Raw genomic sequence first — 22,158 nt, forward strand, 5'->3', positions numbered from 1 at the left:
TCTTTCCGCTATGGAAATCTCGTGAAATTTGTAGTGCGTTCCCATTGTGGACATTCCGTGGGATTTCTGCCCCGTGGGAACCTAGTGTTCCATAGGTTAACTCACTGATAACCTATGAACTACAGTATAGCCAAAAAGGGTGATCCAGCACTATTTCTCAGTTCTGGTGTCCTATATTGATATACCGTGTTTCCCCCAAAATAAAACACTGTCTTATATAAATTTTCGCCCCAAAAGAGGCACAGTGTCTTATTTTCGGGGGTGGGACCTTATACTCACTTGATCCGCGGCGTCCCAATACCTCGCAATGATCTCCGGCGGTTCTGAGGCAAACTGCAGTGTCCTCCCCATCTGCCATCTTAGCTTCTGGTGACAGGGCTTTGAATACCCTGCCTCCAGCAAAGCGAGCGCTGTGATTGGCTAATCGAGCGCCAGTAGCCAATGCTGACGCTCAATGAGCCAATTACAGCCATTCAGTGATGTCATTCACTGAGTTCAATGAACACAGGTGCAATGAGTACAATATGTAAACACTGAAATTCGCATTACTTTCTGATTGGGCCATGCTTTTTTTAAATAATTTGCATATAATCTGCACTGAATTGGTGATTCGGTGTTCACTAACAGTCCCACAATGATAGCGTCAGCTGTGGACTGCACTGTGGAATGGCTCCATGCATGCATCGTAACAGAAGGAGGCCACTTCGAGTATGCTTTCCTTCAGTTATAGCAGTGGTATTACGTGACTTAGAGCTTGTACCTATATTATCTGTATTGCGGATGGCTGCAGCGGCTTGCCGACGGTCATGCACAGTACAGTTTTATTTTATTTTCTGTATTTCCCACGCCGTCAGGTAGTAGCAATGACATGGGTACCTAAGGCCTATATGTAATGTTAGTTGCGTATGGGCTGCGTGTTGGACGGCCTCCATTGACTTCAATGGAGGCTGTCCACGGGAAATCTGCTGCAAAATAGAGCATGCTTGGATTTTTCCTCTGTTGGGTATCCGCGAGTGTGAAGGTAAAATCGAGAGTTTATGCCTTCCAATGCCGTGCAGATTCCAATATCAGATTCCACAACGGGAATCCACCCATGTGAAGCTGACCTTAGGCTGGCTCCACACGGATGAGAAAATTGTGCGATTTTTCACCTGCTGCCATAGTGAAAAAGCAGAATATGAAACCAATGATTCACAATGGTTTCATTCCCATCTGCGATGTTTTCACCCATGAGATGTTGATGGGGTAAAAATTGTGGCTTGTTCTATCTTTCTGCAATGTGCGATTTAAAAAAAATCTCCCATGTATTCCTATGGAGGCTTCTTTTTATGACATCGCAATGTTACAAACGCACGTTGCCACCTTTGTCCATGGGATTGTGTCCCATTAACTTATGTGATTAAAAATTGTGTGATTTTTATCACGGACGGCAGTGATGGGATGCGAGATTATTCTAAAAAAAAAAGCATCGGTGTAAACAAAAATGTGTTTTTGCTGTGAGATTGATCTCTAAGGCGATCGCCCCTCCTTAGAGAGACATGGTAAGTGGATTTTTGCTTCTCACGTTACTCTACAACTTTATAATTAGGTTTTACTTTCTCTCTTACACAAAATTTAAATCCATATCCCAAAGGGGCCGGTGGGCCATACCATCGTGTAGCACAGCCATACTTTTCTATTCAAGTACACTATTGTTATATTACTATAGGACACCAGTACTGAGATATAGTCTTTTGACTACCTGTATTTTAATGTATGTCCCTTTACCATTGAGCTTTCGGACAATCTTTACATCCAGTTTAGGCTTGTATTATTACATAAGCAGGGTTGTCCTGATGACTAACTACACTTCTAAAATACTAACCATTTTAAGAATGTTTTGTATCCAGTTGTGTAGCTACCATAGTTGATACAATGATCATGAAGATCTGTGACATGCTAGCACTATTGACAGCTACTTTCTATCTCCTGATGTATTGGATAACTGATAAAAAGTGATGATGATGAAAGCCATCAGTGGGACAACATATGAAAGGGTAGGCTGCATGTGGCAAGTAATGGGCTCCGCAGGAGGCAGCTGTCTCTCCACCATCTGCCCCAGCACGTGTCCTGGGTCCCCAGGTGTTGGCATTCACACCAGGCCATGTGGAGGCTCCAGGACTGCTGCAGACAGCATATATTGCCAGGAGCTGCGATCACCCCCCTGCACAGTGATCGGAGGGACCATGGAGTCGCATCAGCCAGCAGCCAGCACAGAGCACACTGCAGACAGCAGCAGGTCTGTTAGGTCCTTGCATGCTGGGACAGGGGGGTATGCCTACTGCATGCTAAGTCCAATTGTGTCTTTTCTAGGTGTGGGGTAATGTGGAGACCATGGCAGGACCCATCAGTGACCACCTACCACAGGCAGCAGGTAAGTCATGAGCCATTGCTGAATAAGGATGGCCATAGATGTAAAGCTTATTATTAAGCAGTTATACCAGAGCACATGTCATGATCTGCAGGTAGTCAGTCTCAGCATGACAAATAATGGATTTGTATTAACCCCGTTGCATTCCTCTTATGCCATAGTAAAACATAAGATTGTGGTGAAACATTTTAAAGCTTGTTGGAGATTCCTGTCCTGTAGGACTTTGGCTACTGATGATTGGCTTTACATGGAGGGCTAGATTTACCGACAGGCTGGCTTCATGCAGAGTTCTCTACTTGCTACAAGCGTGCAGTGTTTTTAAAGAGTTGGTATGTTCTTCAATTGCATGTTCCTAGGTGCGTCATTGTTGTGACAGATTTTACAGATGCCTTCACAGAGGATGTAAATGCTGCTGAACTTGCTACGAAATATCTGTTGCATGTATAGTACAAGTCATGTGGATAAGATTGTTCTATCCGCATGGTATGGAAAAATTCAATGCGGAATCTGCAGTGTATTTGAGATGCGCTTCAGATTCTAAAACCGCAGTGGGTCAATATAAGCTGCAAATTTCAACCTTTGAAATATAGAGGTTGAAGCCAATGACAAATCCACCACAAAATCCACATCATAAAGGTGCAGATTTGGTCCCTGCAGATTTGCTGTGTATTTACTGCTGATTTTTCACTGTGGAAAGTCGACAGCATATGCAGCCAGTGTGAAGGCACCCTAAAAGTTGAAACCCATGGCAAATCTGCACCAAAATCTGCATCATCTGCTGTGAAGGCACCCTAAAGATAGGAGTCTATTGACACTTGTTCAAGGGTTAGAAAAACTTGGCTGCTTTCTTCTAAACACAGCACCAAACTTGCTCGTGGGTTCTGTCTGTGGCTCAGCTCACATTCACTTTATTGGAACTGAGCTGCAATACACTCCTATGGACAAGGGCGGCGCTGTGTTTGCAAAAAAACAGCAATGTTTTACTAACCTTGGGCAACTCCTTTAAAGGGATTCTATCATCAAGTTCATGCTGCCCAAACAATGAGCCACATGAACCCAGGACAGGGAAGTCTGTTGCCCCCGTGGGTGTTTTATTCTGAAACGCTGTGGTATTTCAGAATAAATACAATTTGGAGTTTGACACTGAGCTGAGCTCCAAGTCGTGGGGTGGACCATGCTGGACCTCTCCCCATTCAATGCATGAAGACTGAAAGCTCCTTTTTGTGTATAGGGAGAGAGCTATCAATCTGCATGCATCAAGCGGGGAAAGGCTGGTGTGGGCTGCAAGTTGGACGGCCTCCATTGTCGCGCAAAATCTGCAGCAAAATAAAATATTCTGCAGAAATCACGATTTGTTTCCGCGAGTGTGAAGAAAAAAGTGATCTTTACATACCTTCAATGCATGCCATCCTCAGAGCAGATGTCGACCGCGGATTCTGCTATTCAAATCCGCCGTGTGAGACCGGACTCAGTACTACTGTATCACATTAGAAATCTTCTATCGACATATTGTTATTATGTTCTTTTAATGATGGAGCTCATTTGTTTCCCTGTGTAATGAGATCTCATAGAATCATAGAATGGTAGAGATGGAAGGGACCTCCAGGGCCATTGGGTCCAACCCCCTGCTCAATGCAGGATCACTAAATCATCCCAGACAGACGTCTGTCTGTCCAGCCTTTGTTTGAAGACTTCCAATGAAGGAGAATTCATTGAATGCAATCTAATGTAATGTATCTTCTTGCAGCCATCAAGTTTAATACCGGGCCAGATGGATGACAAAATTAAACTGACAGCCTTTCAGCACCCGGTAAAGTAAGTACATATGTGGTTCATTTTTTGTATTAGCAAAGGTTGTATGATGTAATGAAAAATCATTTTTATAGTCAAAAAAATTGTGTTGAAATTCAGATACTTATTTATCTACCTAAAAAAATGGAAAGGAGTAACACTCCCAATATCTGATGATACAAAGAAATGATTCATGCATCAGTGCCAATGAGATCTTTTACTCCCTTGGAGCCTTTCTGAAGCTTGAGAAGCTGTTTACTGATGATACAAAAGTGTGTAATAGGGTGCGTTCATACACAGCTGATTTCACCCTTTCAATTGCATTCAAATGGAAGAGGTAAAATCTGCTAGGGATCTACAGCAAAATCTGCAGAAAATCAGCTACGTGTAAATGCACCCAAAGGGTTGATATTCTTCATGGTGTTTGTAATATGGAACAATTTAGTTTTACTAGATAAACGCTCAACATGCCATTGTCATAACTCCCATTCACTAAAAGTGTAGCATAGCCCGCTCAGCTTTTTCCATACTCCCGACCACCACTTATAGCCGGGGCAGGGAAGTTCAGTTCTCAAAATTAGGGCTCTTTCACACGAGCGTAGCGATTTTCGGTCGGCTGTGTCACCTGTGTCGTTCTCCTAGAAATCTATGAATAAATTGACAACTTGATGTTACCTATTAGGTGTGTTTCCCTATAGTTTGACATTGTCCAATCAGTGCAGACAAACCCCTATAACATGAGCCATTGTAACACCCAGTTGTCAGTTTCATAAATATCTAGGATGTACTGCTATAGTATGAGGAATACAATAGACATATAAGGAAAGTTAATAGGTCATCTTTAATGGCAAAAACATTAACATAGTAAGATAGCAACATTTAAAATTTCGCTTGCAACAATTAGCTATTATATCTTACATAGCTGCAATGCTAATTCATCAGATGTAGATGCAACCCAACAGTTGTGTCTTGGAGGATACACAATTATGGGGGTAGTCATGCTGTCCATCAATATTTGAAGCTGGGACTGATATTTCACTCTTGTAACAGACAATCAATCACATTATATGTCTGGAAATAGTAATACCATTTTTTTTATAACAAGCTGATTTTTATGTTTTGCAGGCTTTTCTGGCCAAAGTCAGTGTGTTATGACTTCTTGTATCAGGAGGCTGAAGAACTGCTCAGGAACTTTCCGGTTCAAGCCACCATTTCTTTCTATCAGGAATCAGATGGCAGTGCTTCAGAGGATGAAGAGGATTATGAGAACTAATTCACAACACTGTAGATACTCCATCCTACTCCAAACTAGAGCTCTAATGAACCCTTATGCTACCTTACTATCCTAACACTGGACAGATTGTACATGACTTGTAACAGTAAGGGTGCATTCACAAGTGATATGCTGAGGATTTTGGTGCAGATTTACAACAGATTTAAACCTTTCAATTAAATTCAAATTGAAGGGTTGAAATTTGTTGAAAATCTGCACGAAAATACACAACAAAATCTGCAGCAAATCAGTGATGTGTGAACACATCCCAAAGAAGATCAAGATGGTACACTAAGGAGGACTGCTCCACTTGGAAGTCTTTGGGATATTTCCAGTATGGATCAGTCCATATAAGAACTCATCTACTGCTACATTTCGACAACTGCAGCCATAAAACATAATCATTCTTCCTACTTTTAATATACTTCATCAAAGAATGATCAGTTGTATTGACCAAAAGGACCATTTCACTTTAAATATTACTTTTAGAACTATTTTATAACATGTGCATTTCTAAACTAACAATGGGGCCTCTGTACTACGTCCTGGATGCCAGTAAACGGACTTTTTGGCCATTTAAGCACTCTTTCAAAAAGTGGGTGGGGACTGGATTTAGGGGAAGTGGCCGACCTTGGCCCCTTTCTTTTACTTTAATCTATCCCAGAAACTGCTGTAGATCAGAATTGGTGTAGGTTTTCATCTGGTGCATGGGAGCCTTACCCCCATAGTCCCCAGGATCCAGTGCTGCAGCTCACTGAGGTCCTGGTGATTGTTGTGACAGATGATATCCCAAGAAATGATGTGACCACTGCAGCATCACTACTCCTGGTATCAGCACTGAGGTCCTGAGTGCCAGGAGTTCAAGAATGTGATGCTGCAACATCTTATTGTCTGCAGCGGTCATGTGATTACCTGTGACATCATATGTCACAGCAATCACCGGGACCACAGCAAGCAGCAGCACTGGATCCCAGCAACCACGGAGGGGTAAGTATATGTCAGGCAGCGCTATTGAAAAGGTGTTGTCTAATAACCAGACAACTCCTTCAAGAAGCTTTTGCCTCTTCATACATTTGTGGCTTACTTAGACCCAGTATGAAATACCAGTCTAAGTAAATAAGCCCTTGTTTCTCTGCTCCACAGCAGAGAAATTTGTCAGGATATTGTGCATCCACTAAATGTTCGCCTGATCCTTGTAAATAATAGAGTGGTGGCCTTCTCAGACACTTGGTGCAAACATGGCTCATCTGATGATTCCTTCTGCTGTATACACTTTCACCTTTCAAAATCTACTTAGTATTAAGGAACTTTAACAAGAGCTCTCTCAATAAAATGAATGTATGCAGTGATTGTATGTGATTTTTGGCCACCTCGATCAGTGGGCCATGTAGGGTATACATATGTACCTTCAAGCGTCCCGGTAGTGGAACACCATATACAGATATATCCTAAAATTAAGACCTGTCTGGTGATGGATATTATTTGGTTTTGTGCTTGCTCTCTTAGGTCCTTTGTACATCTATGCAATGAGACTTTTATGTACTTTAGACACCACATCCAAACAGACTGAAATACATTTATGCAGATACTATCAAAGAGGGGGCCACAGCACTATCTGCAAAGAAAGACAGTGGGTAACGAGACTGCTGGTCCCTTATACTGCACCAGCAACATATAATCACTATTACTCACTGTAGTAGCCAAACTTTTAGTACTTCTAAAGTGAAGCTCCAGGCAAAACTTTTTCATTTAAGTATTTTTTAACACTCTTTGGTGAGCCATCTAATCCGTTTTATTATTTCTGTCTGACATGTTGAGTATCTGTTTCACTCCAAGCACTTTTTGCCTTGAATATAAATGTATGTACTAATTTATATTGTGTATTTTTACTGTAATGTATACAGTGTAATTTATAATAAAATCAACATATTTAAAGCATTGAAATAATCCTCTAAGAATGTGGTCTGTTTCCATTCCCATGTATGCTGTCTATATATTTACTTTGTACCTGAGCATGGGGTGCTGCATTGCTATTAAAAATATACTTTCATTGACGCCATATTTATCTATAATATGATTAGATAATTGCTTTAGAAGCAAATCTCTAATTTGCATTTTGAATTATATTCTCTCAATCAACAAGCACAAACAATTCTAATAAAAAGCCTGCATGGCTGCGAGTTAGACTAGGACTGCTTGGTCACTTTTGGCTATGACAGGGGTTACACAACCAAAAATTGCTGTGTAGCCCTGCGTCCTAGCGCTCACATTGAGGTTAATGGGGTCATAGTGCGAGTTGCAGGTTGATGCAACCTGCAAAAGATCCAACTTGTTTTTTTTTCGACCTGCTACCCACAATCACGGTAACCTGCAACTTGCGCTGTGACACCATTGACCTCAATGTAAGTATAAGATCGCAGAGCTACAGAAAATTTTGGTTGTGCTACTCAACCTGTTGCAGGCCAAAGTCAGCATGCAGCCTCAGAGGCCATTTAAAGACAACGATCATCACTCAAAATTCGTTATAAAGATCAAAAGTGAGCGATGGTTTTGCTTTTACACTTCCTTCACCTGGGTGACAAAGTCGCACAATTTTGTAGCGTTGAAACAATGCTACAATTCTCATGTATGTGAAGCCCATGCTTTCCTATGGGTTCCTTCACACATGCAATGTTTTGTAGCATGCAACAGACCGACACATAAACCCCGCGGGACCGGCGATATGCCCGCGACTCGTGAGGTTTTGTAGCCCATGTTTCCCTATTGAGCCTTCCTCTCTGTTGCATCGCATTGCACGAAAAAGCGATTTTAGTACAATGCGATGCACCTTTGATAATATGACAGCCTACTGTCAAAGCAAAATCTAAGCCCTGGCTGCAGAAAAAAATAAAATAAACACATACATCATCTTGGAAGTGCTCCCCGCCGGGTCCCGGGACTTTTTCTCTTCTTCATCTTCTGGCTGGAGATTGAAAAATCCCGCCTCCTGGAAGCGCTGGCTGTCACTGCCTGACGCTTAGCCAATCACAGCCAGTGCTCGATGAATTGATCCCATAATGCACCTGGCATCCAGAGCCTGGTAATCCCTAGCATGTGATAATAGATTAAGCCTTGGTTATGGTAATGAGTAGAACCAAAAATTCAAGCATGCATTAGTAGCTTGCTCCCCCTGTAGAGGAGCTTGTGGTTGTAAAGGCATGCTGGGAGTTGTAGTTTTTCAGTAGCCTTGGGTTGGACATCACTGCTGGAATATACGATAGGCGGAAAATTGTAGTAGAACATCAGTGGCCCGCAGGTGTGGGGAAGGGCACCAAGGGAGGCACTATTACCATTGGAGCTACTGAGGGGGCACTATCACCTGCAGCCACTGGAATAATAAAGGGAAAAAAATGCAGCTAGAAACCACGCCCCCTTTTTTCCATGGCCGGTATTTTTTCGTGACAACCCTAGGTGGCAACCCTAGTTGTTGCATGTTTTCCAGTCATGCCAATCTTGCATCAGTGATTGTCCAGTGGGCAAAACAGACCCCCTAAAGCACATGCTGTGGCCATGCAGTCATGGTGTCGATGTGAAAGATGTGTGTGGCAAGAGGGAGAATATGTTAGGAAGTGATAATACATTCAGGTTTATAGGGTAGCTTTTTAGAAAAAATTTATGAGACCTTAGAACTTGAATGCACCTCATACAAGTGTATTGCCATGTTTGTGCGTGGGAGAAGCAGTGTGTTACGATATACTACCCTTGATACGCCAGACCGGATGCCCTAGATCTCACCCACAACCCCTATCCCTGCCTGCTTGCCTCCACTCCTGGCTAACCCCAAGCGGGCAACTGGGCGGCGGTCCCTACTCTCACTAGGGACCGAAAAAGGGACGCTGGCGTACCAGGATGGAAAGGGTAGAGCACCAACAGAAAAGGCAGATGTAAATAACCAACACGAACAATACTAAGGAGACCTGAGGCAGATTGAAAAACCTGGCGGCTAATAGCAAAGTATAGCAGACAAGATGACAGGAGCAGGAGACCAACAGAGGCAGACTAGCTAGCACACTGAGGGAAACCAATAACTGTCAGAGATTGCAAGTCTCTGACCGACCTTTAAACAAAAGCCTCTGCCAAGGGGCGGAGAGAGGGAGGCAGCCAACTCCCAACAGACACAACCAAAAGGGAGCTGCACTTACAGGTGCGCGCGCACGCGCCACCAGCGCCACGCAACCTACGCCAGACAACAAGTAGAGGAGCAGGCAGAAATGGAGCTTGAACAAATGCTGTGGAGCAGAATAATCACATAAGAAAGCTGGATTAGGGCCAGGTTTATATAGCAAGCCGAATCAGAGACAGGGGCAAGACTAGGAGGCAGGAAAAGGATAGCTCAATAGGAGAGCTGCCAGCTGGAGTACAGGAAGTCCTGGGTTTGGTTCCTGACACTCCAGAAAATGAAATAGTTTTAGTAAATATATCAACTATGATTAGAAAAGAAAATAAAACAACTTATATTTGCTGTACTTATAATTCAGCTCTGACATCAAAACTGAATGTCACACTGCTGAGTCACCTTATATGAACATCATAAGCCACATACCAAATAGTATACTTATTATTTTTTCTACAAAACAGATTTTGCTCTTGGTACAAAACTGAAATTAATACATTTTTATTTTGTAAGACTTAGGCCGCCTGCACATGGCTTCCACAGCAGAATCCGGCCCTGGCAGCAGCGGCTTCTGCATGCACCTGCTTTCTTTTTCTTCTTTCTGCACTGCGGATGATTCGCACGGCTCGTTGTCAGACATGCGCAGTATGGAAATTTTTTTAAACTCCTGTTTTTCCTCCGCCTAATCCGTGGCCCGTCAACAATGTCAATTGCGGACGGGCCGCGAGCCGAATGGCTTCCATTGACTTCAATGGAAGCCGTCTGTATGGAATCCGCAGGAATATGAGCATGCTGTGATTTTTCATCCGCGAGTGGCTGCAATAGGTTTCCGCTTGTGTGTGTGAAGAATCACTTTTGCATTGCATGCTATGGGCGGTATTTACTGAGGAATCCGGAGGCGATTGCCTGCTCTGGATTCCGCAATTCAAATCTGCTGGTGTGCATTCACCCTTATACAAGGAAAAATGAACAGCTACGGAAACTGACAGACATTTTCCTATTTCCTATGTTTCTCGTTGTATTTAATCCATTGTCCTTTATTTTAGTATCTTGTGTATTTAGTTATGCCAATGTGTTTCCTATCCATTTCTCCAGATTCTAAGTCTGCTAGATTTATATTTTGCTTTCATTATTTTATTCTCTCTTTCCTGATAAAATTTAGTTCATTCTTTTAAAGAACAGTTATGTATATAACTGACTAGACCTACAACATGCTGCTTTTACTGCAATGGTTCCTTATGTGCACCAAGTCCCGCTGCAGTAAATGGGAGATTTACAGATGCAAAAATCTTTGGATTGTTGAGTCGGAAAGCAAAGGGCTATGGCAATGTTCAACCTGCATTCAGGTGTTCAGTTTTCCTGCTCATTATGGGAGCAGGAAAGGGGAATACCCTGGCCGAACGGATCCAGCTTATGACAAACCTGAACCATGCCAAATGGACTTCATTGACTATAATGGTGTCAGTTTGAACTCCGTTCAGCTGTCCTTTATGCAGGACTATTTCTTCATGCATTTTGTGCCAGATCTGCGACTGAACCTACAAACAGAGGTTCCTAACGCAGATGTTAACATAGCCTTAGCAGTTGGTGTGGAAGTCACAGTATATAGAACGTCATTGATGACATCTACTGGCATGCCTGTGTGATGTCTAAAAATGCTGATAGGTAACCATTTCCTTTAGGCCTCTTTCACACGGGCTATAAAATCATCGCTACAGAACACATGTATGTGAAGCTCATGGTGTCCAATGGGTTCTTTCACATGAGAGATGTTTTGTAGCCTGAAAGAACCCATTGGAAACCCTGGGCCTCACATACATGCGTTCTGTAGCGATGACTTTGTAGCGAGATTTTGTTGCCTGTGTGATAGAGGCCTTAAAAAAAAAAGGTCTCTCAAAAGGTTCTATCAAATGTTAAAAGAGGCACAAAGGCAACTCAAAATGAATGGTCTGCTCAAGTAGGCACATACTGTAAGGGTCCATTTACACCTGCTGAATTCCTTTTTTGAATGAGCGAACGATGTCAGAGTTCGGTTGGGTAGCCTGTTTATACAGGCAGATATATCGTTGGCTCATTCAAACGAGAAATCCTTTAGTCATTCACATTCACTGTACCAGTGATTGAGAACGACTAAACGATCGGTATTTAAACCGAACAATTAGCGATGATTTTTATGCTTGCATAAAATGAATGAAAAGTGAACAGTTTATCGTTCGTCATTAGCTGCATTTACACTTTTTTTTTTTTTTTAATTGTTTATTTTCAGAAAAGAAATACAATAAAACATGGTCATAAGACATCACAAAAATCTTGTTTCAATGTTTTGGTAAACTGTCAACAGTTTATTTGCTTAATCCTTGTAATCCTTGTAAAATGTAACCAAAACACTTATATTGAATTACTTAATTAACCAAACTATCTCATTTACTTGGGAATTGTCCACTGGCTCCCAGACATTGGAAAAGAGGGGGGTAGAGTACAACAGGGAGGAAAAAGGGTGGGGGGCAAGGATAGGGAAAATGGAATGACAGGCGACACATAAGGAACTAAAAAAAAAGAATTTGCCCACAATCCCCGACCACCCCCCTATATTTTGTTGTATTATTATTATTTTATGAGCTGGGGTAATTAGAACCTGGGAACGACGGGATTATGGCTCAGATTTGGCAACAGGTACAGGGCCCAGCGAGTTCACTGAGCGCATAGATTCTTATATTCCTCAGAATTTTGAAACTCAATCCAATAGTACCATGTTTTTGAGAACTTTTCCTGTGTGTCTTTGATGGATGCTGAAAGGTCCTCCACCTCCATAATCTCATGGACCCCACGGAGCCACATTGAAATAGAGGGAGGCGACGATTGTTGCCAAAGTTTCGGAATACATGTTCTTGCTGCATCAACCAGATGTCTCACCACCGAGCGCTTATAGGAATACGAGGGAATCTCGCTGAGATGTAGGAGAAAGAATGCAGGTGAATTTGGGAGTGCGTACTCCGTGAATTTGGAGGAAATACGCCATACCTTGGACCAGAAACCTTCCCAAAATATATGTAATATGGTCGCCTGGCCTGTTCCACACCTCCAACAGAGGGGGGAAACAGCAGGTATCATTTTATGTAGTTGGGAGGGCACCCTGTACCAACACGAGAGAATCTTGAAACCCGTTTCCTGAGTCTTGCTTGAAATGGAGGATTTGTGTGTGTGAAGGTGTAGATTTTATTTAGCTGCTCTGGTGTAAACGAAATTGCCAAGTCCTTTTCCCAGGCAAGCACATACGATGGAGGTGATATCTCAGTTTCCGTAGTTAATAACTTATAAACGTGTGAAAGGGTATGTCGGGAGGGGCCAATCCCGCTACAGAGTTGCTCAAATAAAGTTTTTGCTCTTGAGAATCCCAGGGCAGGGGGTAGGAAGAGGAGGAAGTGTCTAATTTGATAGATCTGCCAGTATGTCAGAGACGTGGGTTCTGTGATATTTGCTAGTGCATCTACAGATGTCCCTCTGATAGAAAGTGGGTTGCTCTACATCTCCCGCTGCAGATCCAAAGATGGAGCCCACCTCCCTCTAAGCTGGATGGAAAGGCTGGGTTCCCCAAAATGGAAAATAGAGGAGAAGGCTTATACTTTTTTTTATCCATCGACTTGGATGTCTGCAGGCTTGTTTTTTGTCAGACGAGTTGCATTTTTCAATGGTACTATTTATTTCTGACTGCCATAACTTTTTTATTTTCCTGTCGACATAGTCATGGAAGGCCTCGTTTTTTTCAAGACTTCCTCTAATTTCTATTGAGATTTTTGATTAAATACAACGTTCTGATCGCTTAATATTACATTTTTCTTGGGACGACCTAAAAAATGCAGTTCTGGCATTGTGTATTTTTTTTTCTGATGATGCTCACTATGCAAAACAAATAATGCATTACTATGATACATTGAACTTTTAGGCTGGGTTCACACATGGCGATTTGTTGCGGTTTTTCCGCAGAAGAACTGTTTCTGTGGCAAACCCGCTTCAAAGGTTATTTTTTGTCTTGCGGATTTTCAGCGTGGAAAATCCGCAAGCGGTTTTTTTCTGCAGCGCTTTTTTACTTTTGCAGCGGATTTTGCTGCGTCCATAGAGGTCTATGGACAAAAAAGCGCTGCAGAAAAGTCAAAAGAATTGACATGCTGCGTCTTGAAAAACCGCGCCGCAGTGCGGAAAAAATCCATCCTGTGAGAACAGCTTTTTGCCCAAACACATTTGTACTGCATTGCACTACATTGCAGGGGTTTTGCCGCAGTTCGGCTATGCAACGGCAAATCGCAGCAGAACCGCAGCAAATCCGCCCTGTGTGAACCCAGGCTTAATGATTTCAGTTTGTATTTCAATGGAATTGTATAGATTATAACGGGTCACATTGACGGTGGAAATGAGTCTGAAATGATTCATCTTTGTCAGATTTTTTAACATGATAAAAGCCTGGCATTTTAACAGAGGTGTGTGTTACATCTACTGTAGCTTTAGAAACTAGTGACTCCCAGATCAGCATTTTCCATATGGTATCAGGTCATAGTATGTATGGAATCTCTTCCGCTATATTGTACTGAATTGTCAGTGCATGTGTCTATTTTGTCCACATGACCTTACATCTACAGAAATAATAATCCTATTAGTGCTGCGGCAAAAGGAGCAAACGGGGCAGATGAAGCCTTGTGTCCCAGAGCACGTGTCTCAGTTACATGAGGTGCGTCCATTCACACCTCACCATGTCTGCACACAGTCCACAGCTTTGCTAGTTTTCACACCTACAGCCTGGTAATGGGAAGGACTTTAGCAGGACATAGAGCAGTCTGTCACAGGGCTCAACTCTAAATGACATGTACTAAGTAATGGCTCTTTTACACGGAATAATTATCATTCGAAAAAACGTTTAAACTAGCAAAAATTAACAATTCGTCCAATGTAAGCACAGCGAACAACCAAACAATGTACGATAACTAGTTCGCAGGCTGAAAAAATACTGTTCGTCCTTTGAATTTTATTCCATCTAAATAGCCGTCATCCTCGACTCCAACTCGAGGAGAGCGATGATTGTCAGGGCGTAGTCTTACGTGCCATGAAATGCTCCATGATCGTCTGCCAGCAGAACAAAAACGGGTTTTCAACACGCCAAGAAAGTGCTCTACTATTGACTGTTAAAACATGGAATAATCGGAGGTACGGCATGACGTACTGCAAAGGAACTACATAAAAGCCACGAGGGATCATTCGCCATTATGATAGCCTGTAAAGTGCCATGTGAAGCTACTGCTTCTTTTTGCTACTTTGAAGGATACTGCTCTTCTCAGCAACAATTACTGTATTTAGTCACCTGCAAGTTTTGCCACTTCTTCGAGGGGATGTTCGCAGGAGTGAATGCTTTTAACAATAAGGCCTTATTCAGCTATTTAGCCATGTCAAAATATTGCAACCAACTGAAGCATTGGATTCCAATGTATTTATTCAGATGAATGATTTTTGGGTGTGTATAAAAATTACGACGGTAAAAAAATAGCACAATGGTGACCGTTTTTGGTCACCGATTTTATAAGCTGTGTCCAAAGATAGGCTGGAAGCTCCCATAGACTCCTGAAAAAAAGGGAAGGTGCAGGCAACAGCAGCAATAGGGCTATACTGCACACTCCCAGCAGCAGCCCGCTGTGCACCACCAGCTGTCCTCTGCCCAGCTGATGGTCGTCCATGGAGGCCCTCGGCCTTTGGACAAGCCTCAGGCAGGTTAGCGAGCATGCCAGCCAGGTCAAGCCCTACCCAAATGGCCATGACCAGTTGGGTAGGCAGCCAAGGCAGCCTGATGTTTTGGGCTCCCCCTCTTCAGACTCGTTTCTAAGCCATTTGATTTTGACTTAGAACAAGAGTCTGTCCCTAGTGGGCTGAGCCAAAGTCAATAGCGGGGTGTTCCCAATTGTGACATTTTTTTTTTCATTTTATATTTTTTATTTGTTAAGATTTAGTGGAGCACACGTGGGCCTAAGAGTTTGTCATTGCGCCATGTTTTATCCTGTTTTGTAATAAAACATTTTTGTTTCAAAAGTGGTGTGTCCAGTCTTTAATATTCTATGAACTGTGGGATGGTGTTTTTTTTTTCTTTTGGGGTTTTTCAGGCTTTTACATTTTTCGTGCAAAAGGGCCCTTACTTAAAGCAGAATAATGTTGTGCCCATAAACATGTTGGATGGGTGGCTTAGGGACAATAATAGTCCAATGATTTTGGGTTAATGTTGTGTAGGTAATTGCATTTGGACAGTATGCGCCTCTGTTTTTACGCAACAGGGCTTTCGAGTTATAGGGCGGCCCAAGAAAGGCGCACTTCAAGAATGAATAATGTGCCTGTGAACGACTAGTGGAACACCAACAACTAGGCCTCACATTTGTCAATAGACTTTTTTTTTCAGACCATGCACGTGGTTGACTTTATTTCTAAACCCTGGGCAGTCATTGGTTTGCTTGCCCTGGCAGGCTTTATTTACACGTAACGATTATCACTCAAAATTTGTACAAACGAATTTGAGCGATAATCGTTCAGTGTGAATGCTAAAAAAAACGCTCACTTGTCGTTCACGGTTGTTTAAGTTGTCTTTTCAGTCAGTTTAAAAAGCATTGTTAGATCGTTGGCACTGAAGAGTTAAAACTTTAAGGTCCATGAGTTAGTTCTGAAGAGATTACTGTACTTGACTCACCCTGACCTCATGAGGTAAACCATTTTTGGCCCAGAGGATTGGAAGACATTTCAGTATTTACAACTCCTAGGTTTGTGCCCTTTGTTTAATGCTGACGTCAAAGTGGTCGATTTGAAAATAAAGTGATGTCAGCAGAGCGCCAAGTGAATCACTGAAAAAAACAATACAGCCTATTAAGGCTGTTATACGAGGAAAATGAGCGTCAACTCACCTGGTGCACAGTTAGATAACCCTGGATAAGGGAAACCCACCTGCACCTCTTATCCTGGTATACGTATCAATAAGTCCTTATCCACTATCCAGGTCACTGGAGAGACGCAGGGAGTAAAAGCAACTTGTTGATGAGGTGCTTTAAAATAGATACTGTAACAAGGGAGAAAAGTACTCCGCGTTCCTGTAGATGGGACTGTTTATCTGCTCAAGGAATCCATTAGATTGTACTATTTTGTCAATCTTGTTTATCACGTGCACGCTCGTTCCATGGAACGCACATTGCGTTCCATATTCTGGATAAACAGGTAGCCCGCGTGCGTGAAAGGGATGTAGCATTTTATGGCAGAAGAGATCGCTGTGCAAGTGTTTAGGCAACCATTTTTTTCCGCGGATCTTGCGATTTTTTTTTTTTAATCGAAAAAAATTCATCAAAGTAGCGATCCTTTTGTACGTGTACACATGCATAGGGAACGGATCTTTCTTGCAGTGAGCATTTGATATGTCAGGGGCAACAGGGATTGGTTGTGGAGGGACACATAGTGTCCCTATTGTGTTCCTAGTCTAGTTTAGGTTAATGACTGTGAGACATGTATGGAACAATGGGCAGTGTGCATGTCTCCTGCACTTTAGTCATGCAGCTTTCCCTGGTATGGAGTTCACCCAACACTATATGATTTTGGCCCACCCTAGCTTACTTACTGCACCAGCTTTATAATTAGTGGATTTTAGCTTTCCATGGATTCTTTGCCAATATCAAACTGTGTCTGTGGCAGTGGTGAATAATATTTGGGGGCTCTACCAGCTCGATGGTCACCTCTCAGGCCAAGCATTTTGCTGTTCATGTATTCGTAATGTTGTATTTACTTTAAATTTGTCCCAACAGAAGACCAACACAGGCACAGGTTGGGAAGTGGGCAGACAGCCCCAACCGTGGGGAGGCCACCCCTACCTCAAACCCATCCACCACAAGCCTCTGGGGATGACCACCCCAGTAGGTATTCAAACTTCAAGACATGTTGCATGGTATAGCTGCATTACTTTTGACCCCTTTAACATGCTGCTTGTTTCCTTGCAGCAGAAGAGCCACTGGCTCAGCTTTTCCCAAAGTTGGAGGCTTCCCCTGTGATGGTGGCTCCTTTTCACTTCCTACAGCCCCTGGTGGAGGAGCCTGAGTTCTGGGTCATGGCATCCTGCCCTGGGACTAGTAAGTCCCAATCACATGTTGGTCACTGTGCCCCTCAATATGGCCCGTGTAGATATACTGAAGATAGTATCACTATTGTTGCCTGGCCAACTGAAATAGCTGGTGAAATATTCACCAGATCATTCGCAGTCGGGGAGCGCATTATGATTGCACGAGTGTCGTTAACAGTCATATGATTCCCATGCACTCTAGGGATCTTCTATCACCTTTCACGGGTTAATCCATGAGCACACCGCTTTAGAAGCTTGCAGATTGTGGCCAAGACATCATTATTTTTCCAGGCATCTAGCCAATTAGCCCAGGTGAACTGTCCTGGACACTTTCATAGGCTGAGCATTTAACCTATTTTACCATGTTTTTAAAGCCACTTAAAAAACATCATTTGATCATCCACTGAGCTGTTTTTTACAAGCCTCTTTGTTCACAAAGGGGCCCACAAATGGCTCACAGGTCAACAGCTTGGGGGATTAGGAAACTGAAGAGCAGATTACATGTCCTTACTCGCCCAAGAAGGCAAATCTTAGGGAGCTCGGAGGGCAGGGGAGGGGAAGCCGTGTTTAAGAATCGTAGCACCCCCCCTCAGACTCCCTGCCTAGTATAATACTTCTTTCTATTTGTTTTATGATGTTTCTAAAAGGTCAATTTCACTTACAATTATTATTTTTCCAACAGTGTAGCAAGACATTCTTCCTGAAGGGAGGGAGGTCTTTTTTTTCCATAGCATCCAAGCATGCACTCTGCGGGTCACAGCCATGCAGAGTGTTCTCGGAGGTATCCTGGAATGACTAGCCTCCCTCCACCAATGGGGAGTGCAAAACCTCCACTGGGAAGATTGAGGTCACTCCACTTCTATCCAGTTCCCCTCCATTGCCTAAAGATTCCTCTGGATCCTTGGCTTCTGGGAAGTAGGGTGTAGATGTGGATACTCTCCCTCTGTTTGGTGCTGGCCCACTAGCTGGACTCATGATTTGGGTTTCCGAACATCACAGTTTACGATTTTATATTATTTAGAAAAAAATGAAAAACAAAAAAATATATATATTTATCACATGAGAAAATAAAATTTATTTTCAATTTTTTTTATTAGAGATATCTATCACATATACAACCATCCTCCAAACAGTCTATAAGGATCTGCCCCCCCCCCCCCCATTCACGGTACATCACAAAATTGATTTGGAAGGCTGTTTGCTCGACCAAGCTGTCCAAAATGCAGACAGCCTGTAGTCGAGCTGGAGAAGGTGAGTAGGTTACAAAAGGAATTTAGTTAAATACAGTTTGAATTGCTGGGGCCTCACATTCTTGCCCTGTTGCCTTTGAGTGGGTACCCCAAAGAAATTTCAAAAGGTTAGGTTGTGCTACACAAATGCAGCCATGTCAGGCAGTAAGCATTCCTTACATCTGCTCCCCCGGCTGACATTGGCAGAGAAGAATGCCAGCTAGGGGGCTTATATTGTGTGAAGCAATTTAGGCTTCCTTCCCATGGACGGATTTCCGCCGCGTAATTCGTTGCCCGCAGCTATTAGATTCTATTGAACCTAATAGCTCAATGCTCACGGTGCAGAATTCCACCGCGGAATTCCGCACCGTGTATTCACCCGTCCTCACCCGCGGCATGCTCTATTTGCCGCGGGTGTATGCACGGACGGCTTCCATTGCAGTCAATGGAAGCCGTCCGTTCACGCTATCTTCCGCTGTAGCACAGCGGAACATAGCGTGAAATCGCCTCTCCGCCTACCGCCGCCGTGTCATATGACGTGGCCGGCGCGTCATGTGATGCTGTGGGCGTGTCATGTGACATGGCGTCATGCGGGAGCAAGGACGCCGGATCCGCAGATAAGTTTGGAGTCTCTGGGGGGCGCCGTGACGGGCTCCGCCGCGGAATTCCGAGGCGGAGCCCGTCACGGCCATGTGCAGCCGGCCTTAGGCCTTCATGTAATGGATTACATTTCATACCATTACTCTGCCAAATGGCCTTCCACTGAGCACAGCTACTTCAACAAATAAACGCACAAGCAGTCAGCATGTTGTAGAGCGAGATGAGCTCAGCAGATTGCAAGCAATTTGTGTTTTTGTATTCAGCGGAGGTTTGGCCTTGGGATGTGCACAGAGATGACAGAACCAAGTTAAACTCATCAGTAAAAAATTCAACACCTGTAAATAAGACAGAGCAATGTAGTCAGGGCAGCCTGCTGTCTAACATCACTCCATCTGCCCCATGTATTTTGGGGACAAAATCTACCTTTGGGAAGATTTAGTCAGCTTCCTGGAGGGGCATCCAGATTTGGCAAATGTCGCCTTGGCGGTTAAAGTGGGACAAGCCAGAGCTTTGTAACATGCTAGACATCCAGGTCACGCTTTCAAAGGTGGGGATTTACCAGGGAAGAACACATTCCTAGTTAAAAGACTTCCAGTCCAGGGCGGGGGTAATGACCTGTAGAGAGATAACAAGCTTGGTTAAAACCTTTTCTCAATGCAGGCAAAAATCACAAGGTGTCCCTAAGCTTTTCAGAGCATGGTGAACCACATTTGTTAGTTTTTTTAACACACGTTCAAGTGGCCCAGACACTTTTTCCTCCCAACACATATTGAACTCCCACAAACAACGCTAAAATACTCAGGACTCAGGCTTTGGGCTCTTGGTACCAAAATGTTGCAGATAATTACACGCTGAGAAAGAGCAGAAAAATATATGCCATGTTGTCATCCGCCTGACCCTGAAATATAGAGAACTTAGTTTTGACATTTGGTGTCTTGCATCATAAAGAAATTTGTGCCTGGGAGAGAAGAAATACGAGGTATTGGTTACCAAGTTGGCCACCTTCTACACCGATGTGAAAGGTGTGGGAACAGAAAAGCTGCTCCCACACTTATTTTGGCTGTGGCAGTTTAATTTAGTTCAAGCTCGCAATCCGCGTCAAGGGTTCTCGTAGTTTTAAGAGTCCCTAAGTAAAGATGTGCCAATATTTCACTATCTAAACAAAAATATCAAAACACAGCCAGCTTTAAAAAAAAAAATCTCTTTGGAGAGATCAGCTCATCTGCTTCCTCGCACATGGTCTATCTGACACAGAAACGGTCCTTGATGACTCAAGTATGAGTCAGAAAGGATGACCCCTTACTGCTGGTCTGCCATGCAATAAAGGGTCATCCACAACTTCCACAGGGAGAGTTGTTGCTTGTGCCTCTTCTGCATTCCAAACAGCATTCCAAAAATTATGCAGAACCATGCAGGCTTTAATTACCGCACACATGTTGTCAGGTTTCAGCTAAAGAGCTCTATGGAAAACTTGCCACTTGTGATTCTCACCAACACACACTATACAAAACGCTGGGCACGTGAGTGACGATAATTGCAAGCAAAGGGACAGAGGACATGAGTCAACAGGCCAAGCCCCTTATCCACCACAAGAACAAATTTGGCAGGTAGACCTGTAGAGCCAGGATGAACATGTGGTTCTTCTGGCTCAGAATAGGTTGGTGGCTTCCAGGAACAAACTGTGGAAGCTGCCGACCCATTCTGGAAGCCCTGAAAATGCACGCATCCACAGTGCTTCCATATGCCCTGTTATCAACAAGCAGAAATCGATAATTACTATCGGCAACCACCAACAACACTACCGAAAAAAAAACTGCCTATAGTTGAAATACCTGGAGCCTGAGTGCGACGGCTTTTTCACACAAATGGGTTTTCTGTCCAGGGCCCCAATGCAGTTCGGAAACTTTGCAGCATCCAGAAATCCCTCAGCGACGGCCAACCAATCGAGACAAGAGGGCGAAGCCATCACTAAAAGCACCAGACGTTGCCAAAAGACATTGAGGGTCTCCCTGACTATCTCAGATATCATAGATATGCCCAACAGAAAATCAAAAGGTAGTGAAGCAAATGAATTCCTAGTGGCCAGGAACCTGCGGGAAAGGGTACAGATATTACAAACTAAGTCCACTTCTTCAGCCTTCCTTTTGATACACACTAGGGATGAGCGAGCGTACTCGGAAAAGCACTACTCGCTCGAGTAATTTGCTTTATCCGAGTATCGCTGTGCTCGTCCCTGAAGATTCGGGTGCCGGCACGGAGCGGGGAGCTGCAGGGGAGAGCGGGGAGGAACGGAGGAGAGATCTTTCTCTCCCTCTCTCCCGCCCGCTCTCCCCTGCTCCCCGCTGCGACTCACCTGTCAGCCGCAGCGGCACCCGAATCTTCAGGGACGAGCACAGCGATACTCGGATAAAGCAAATTACTCGAGCGAGTAGTGCTTTTCCGAGTACGCTCGCTCATCTCTAATACACACCCTTTAAGACATTTCTAGGCAACGGTAAAAACAGCACATCATTAAAAAAATGCACATCACTGTCTTGTCTCTATCAGTAACTGACCACCCGGGATTGACAAAACCTTAAA

General features: G+C 43.4%; 1 protein-coding gene across 1 annotated transcript; it reads left to right on the top strand.

Moving 5' to 3' along the window:
* Positions 1-2,225: 2,225 nt before the first annotated feature.
* LOC136572982 (protein ripply2.1-like) lies at positions 2,226-5,474 on the top strand. Its single transcript, XM_066574086.1, has 4 exons — positions 2,226-2,278; positions 2,353-2,413; positions 4,158-4,225; positions 5,327-5,474. The coding sequence occupies exons 1-4, from the start codon at positions 2,226-2,228 to the stop codon at positions 5,472-5,474; spliced, it is 330 nt and encodes a 109-aa protein (XP_066430183.1).
* The last annotated feature ends 16,684 nt before the right edge of the window (positions 5,475-22,158 follow it).

The sequence above is a fragment of the Eleutherodactylus coqui genome, chromosome 1, assembly GCF_035609145.1.
Source record: "Eleutherodactylus coqui strain aEleCoq1 chromosome 1, aEleCoq1.hap1, whole genome shotgun sequence".
NCBI classification, from domain to species: domain Eukaryota; kingdom Metazoa; phylum Chordata; class Amphibia; order Anura; family Eleutherodactylidae; genus Eleutherodactylus; species Eleutherodactylus coqui.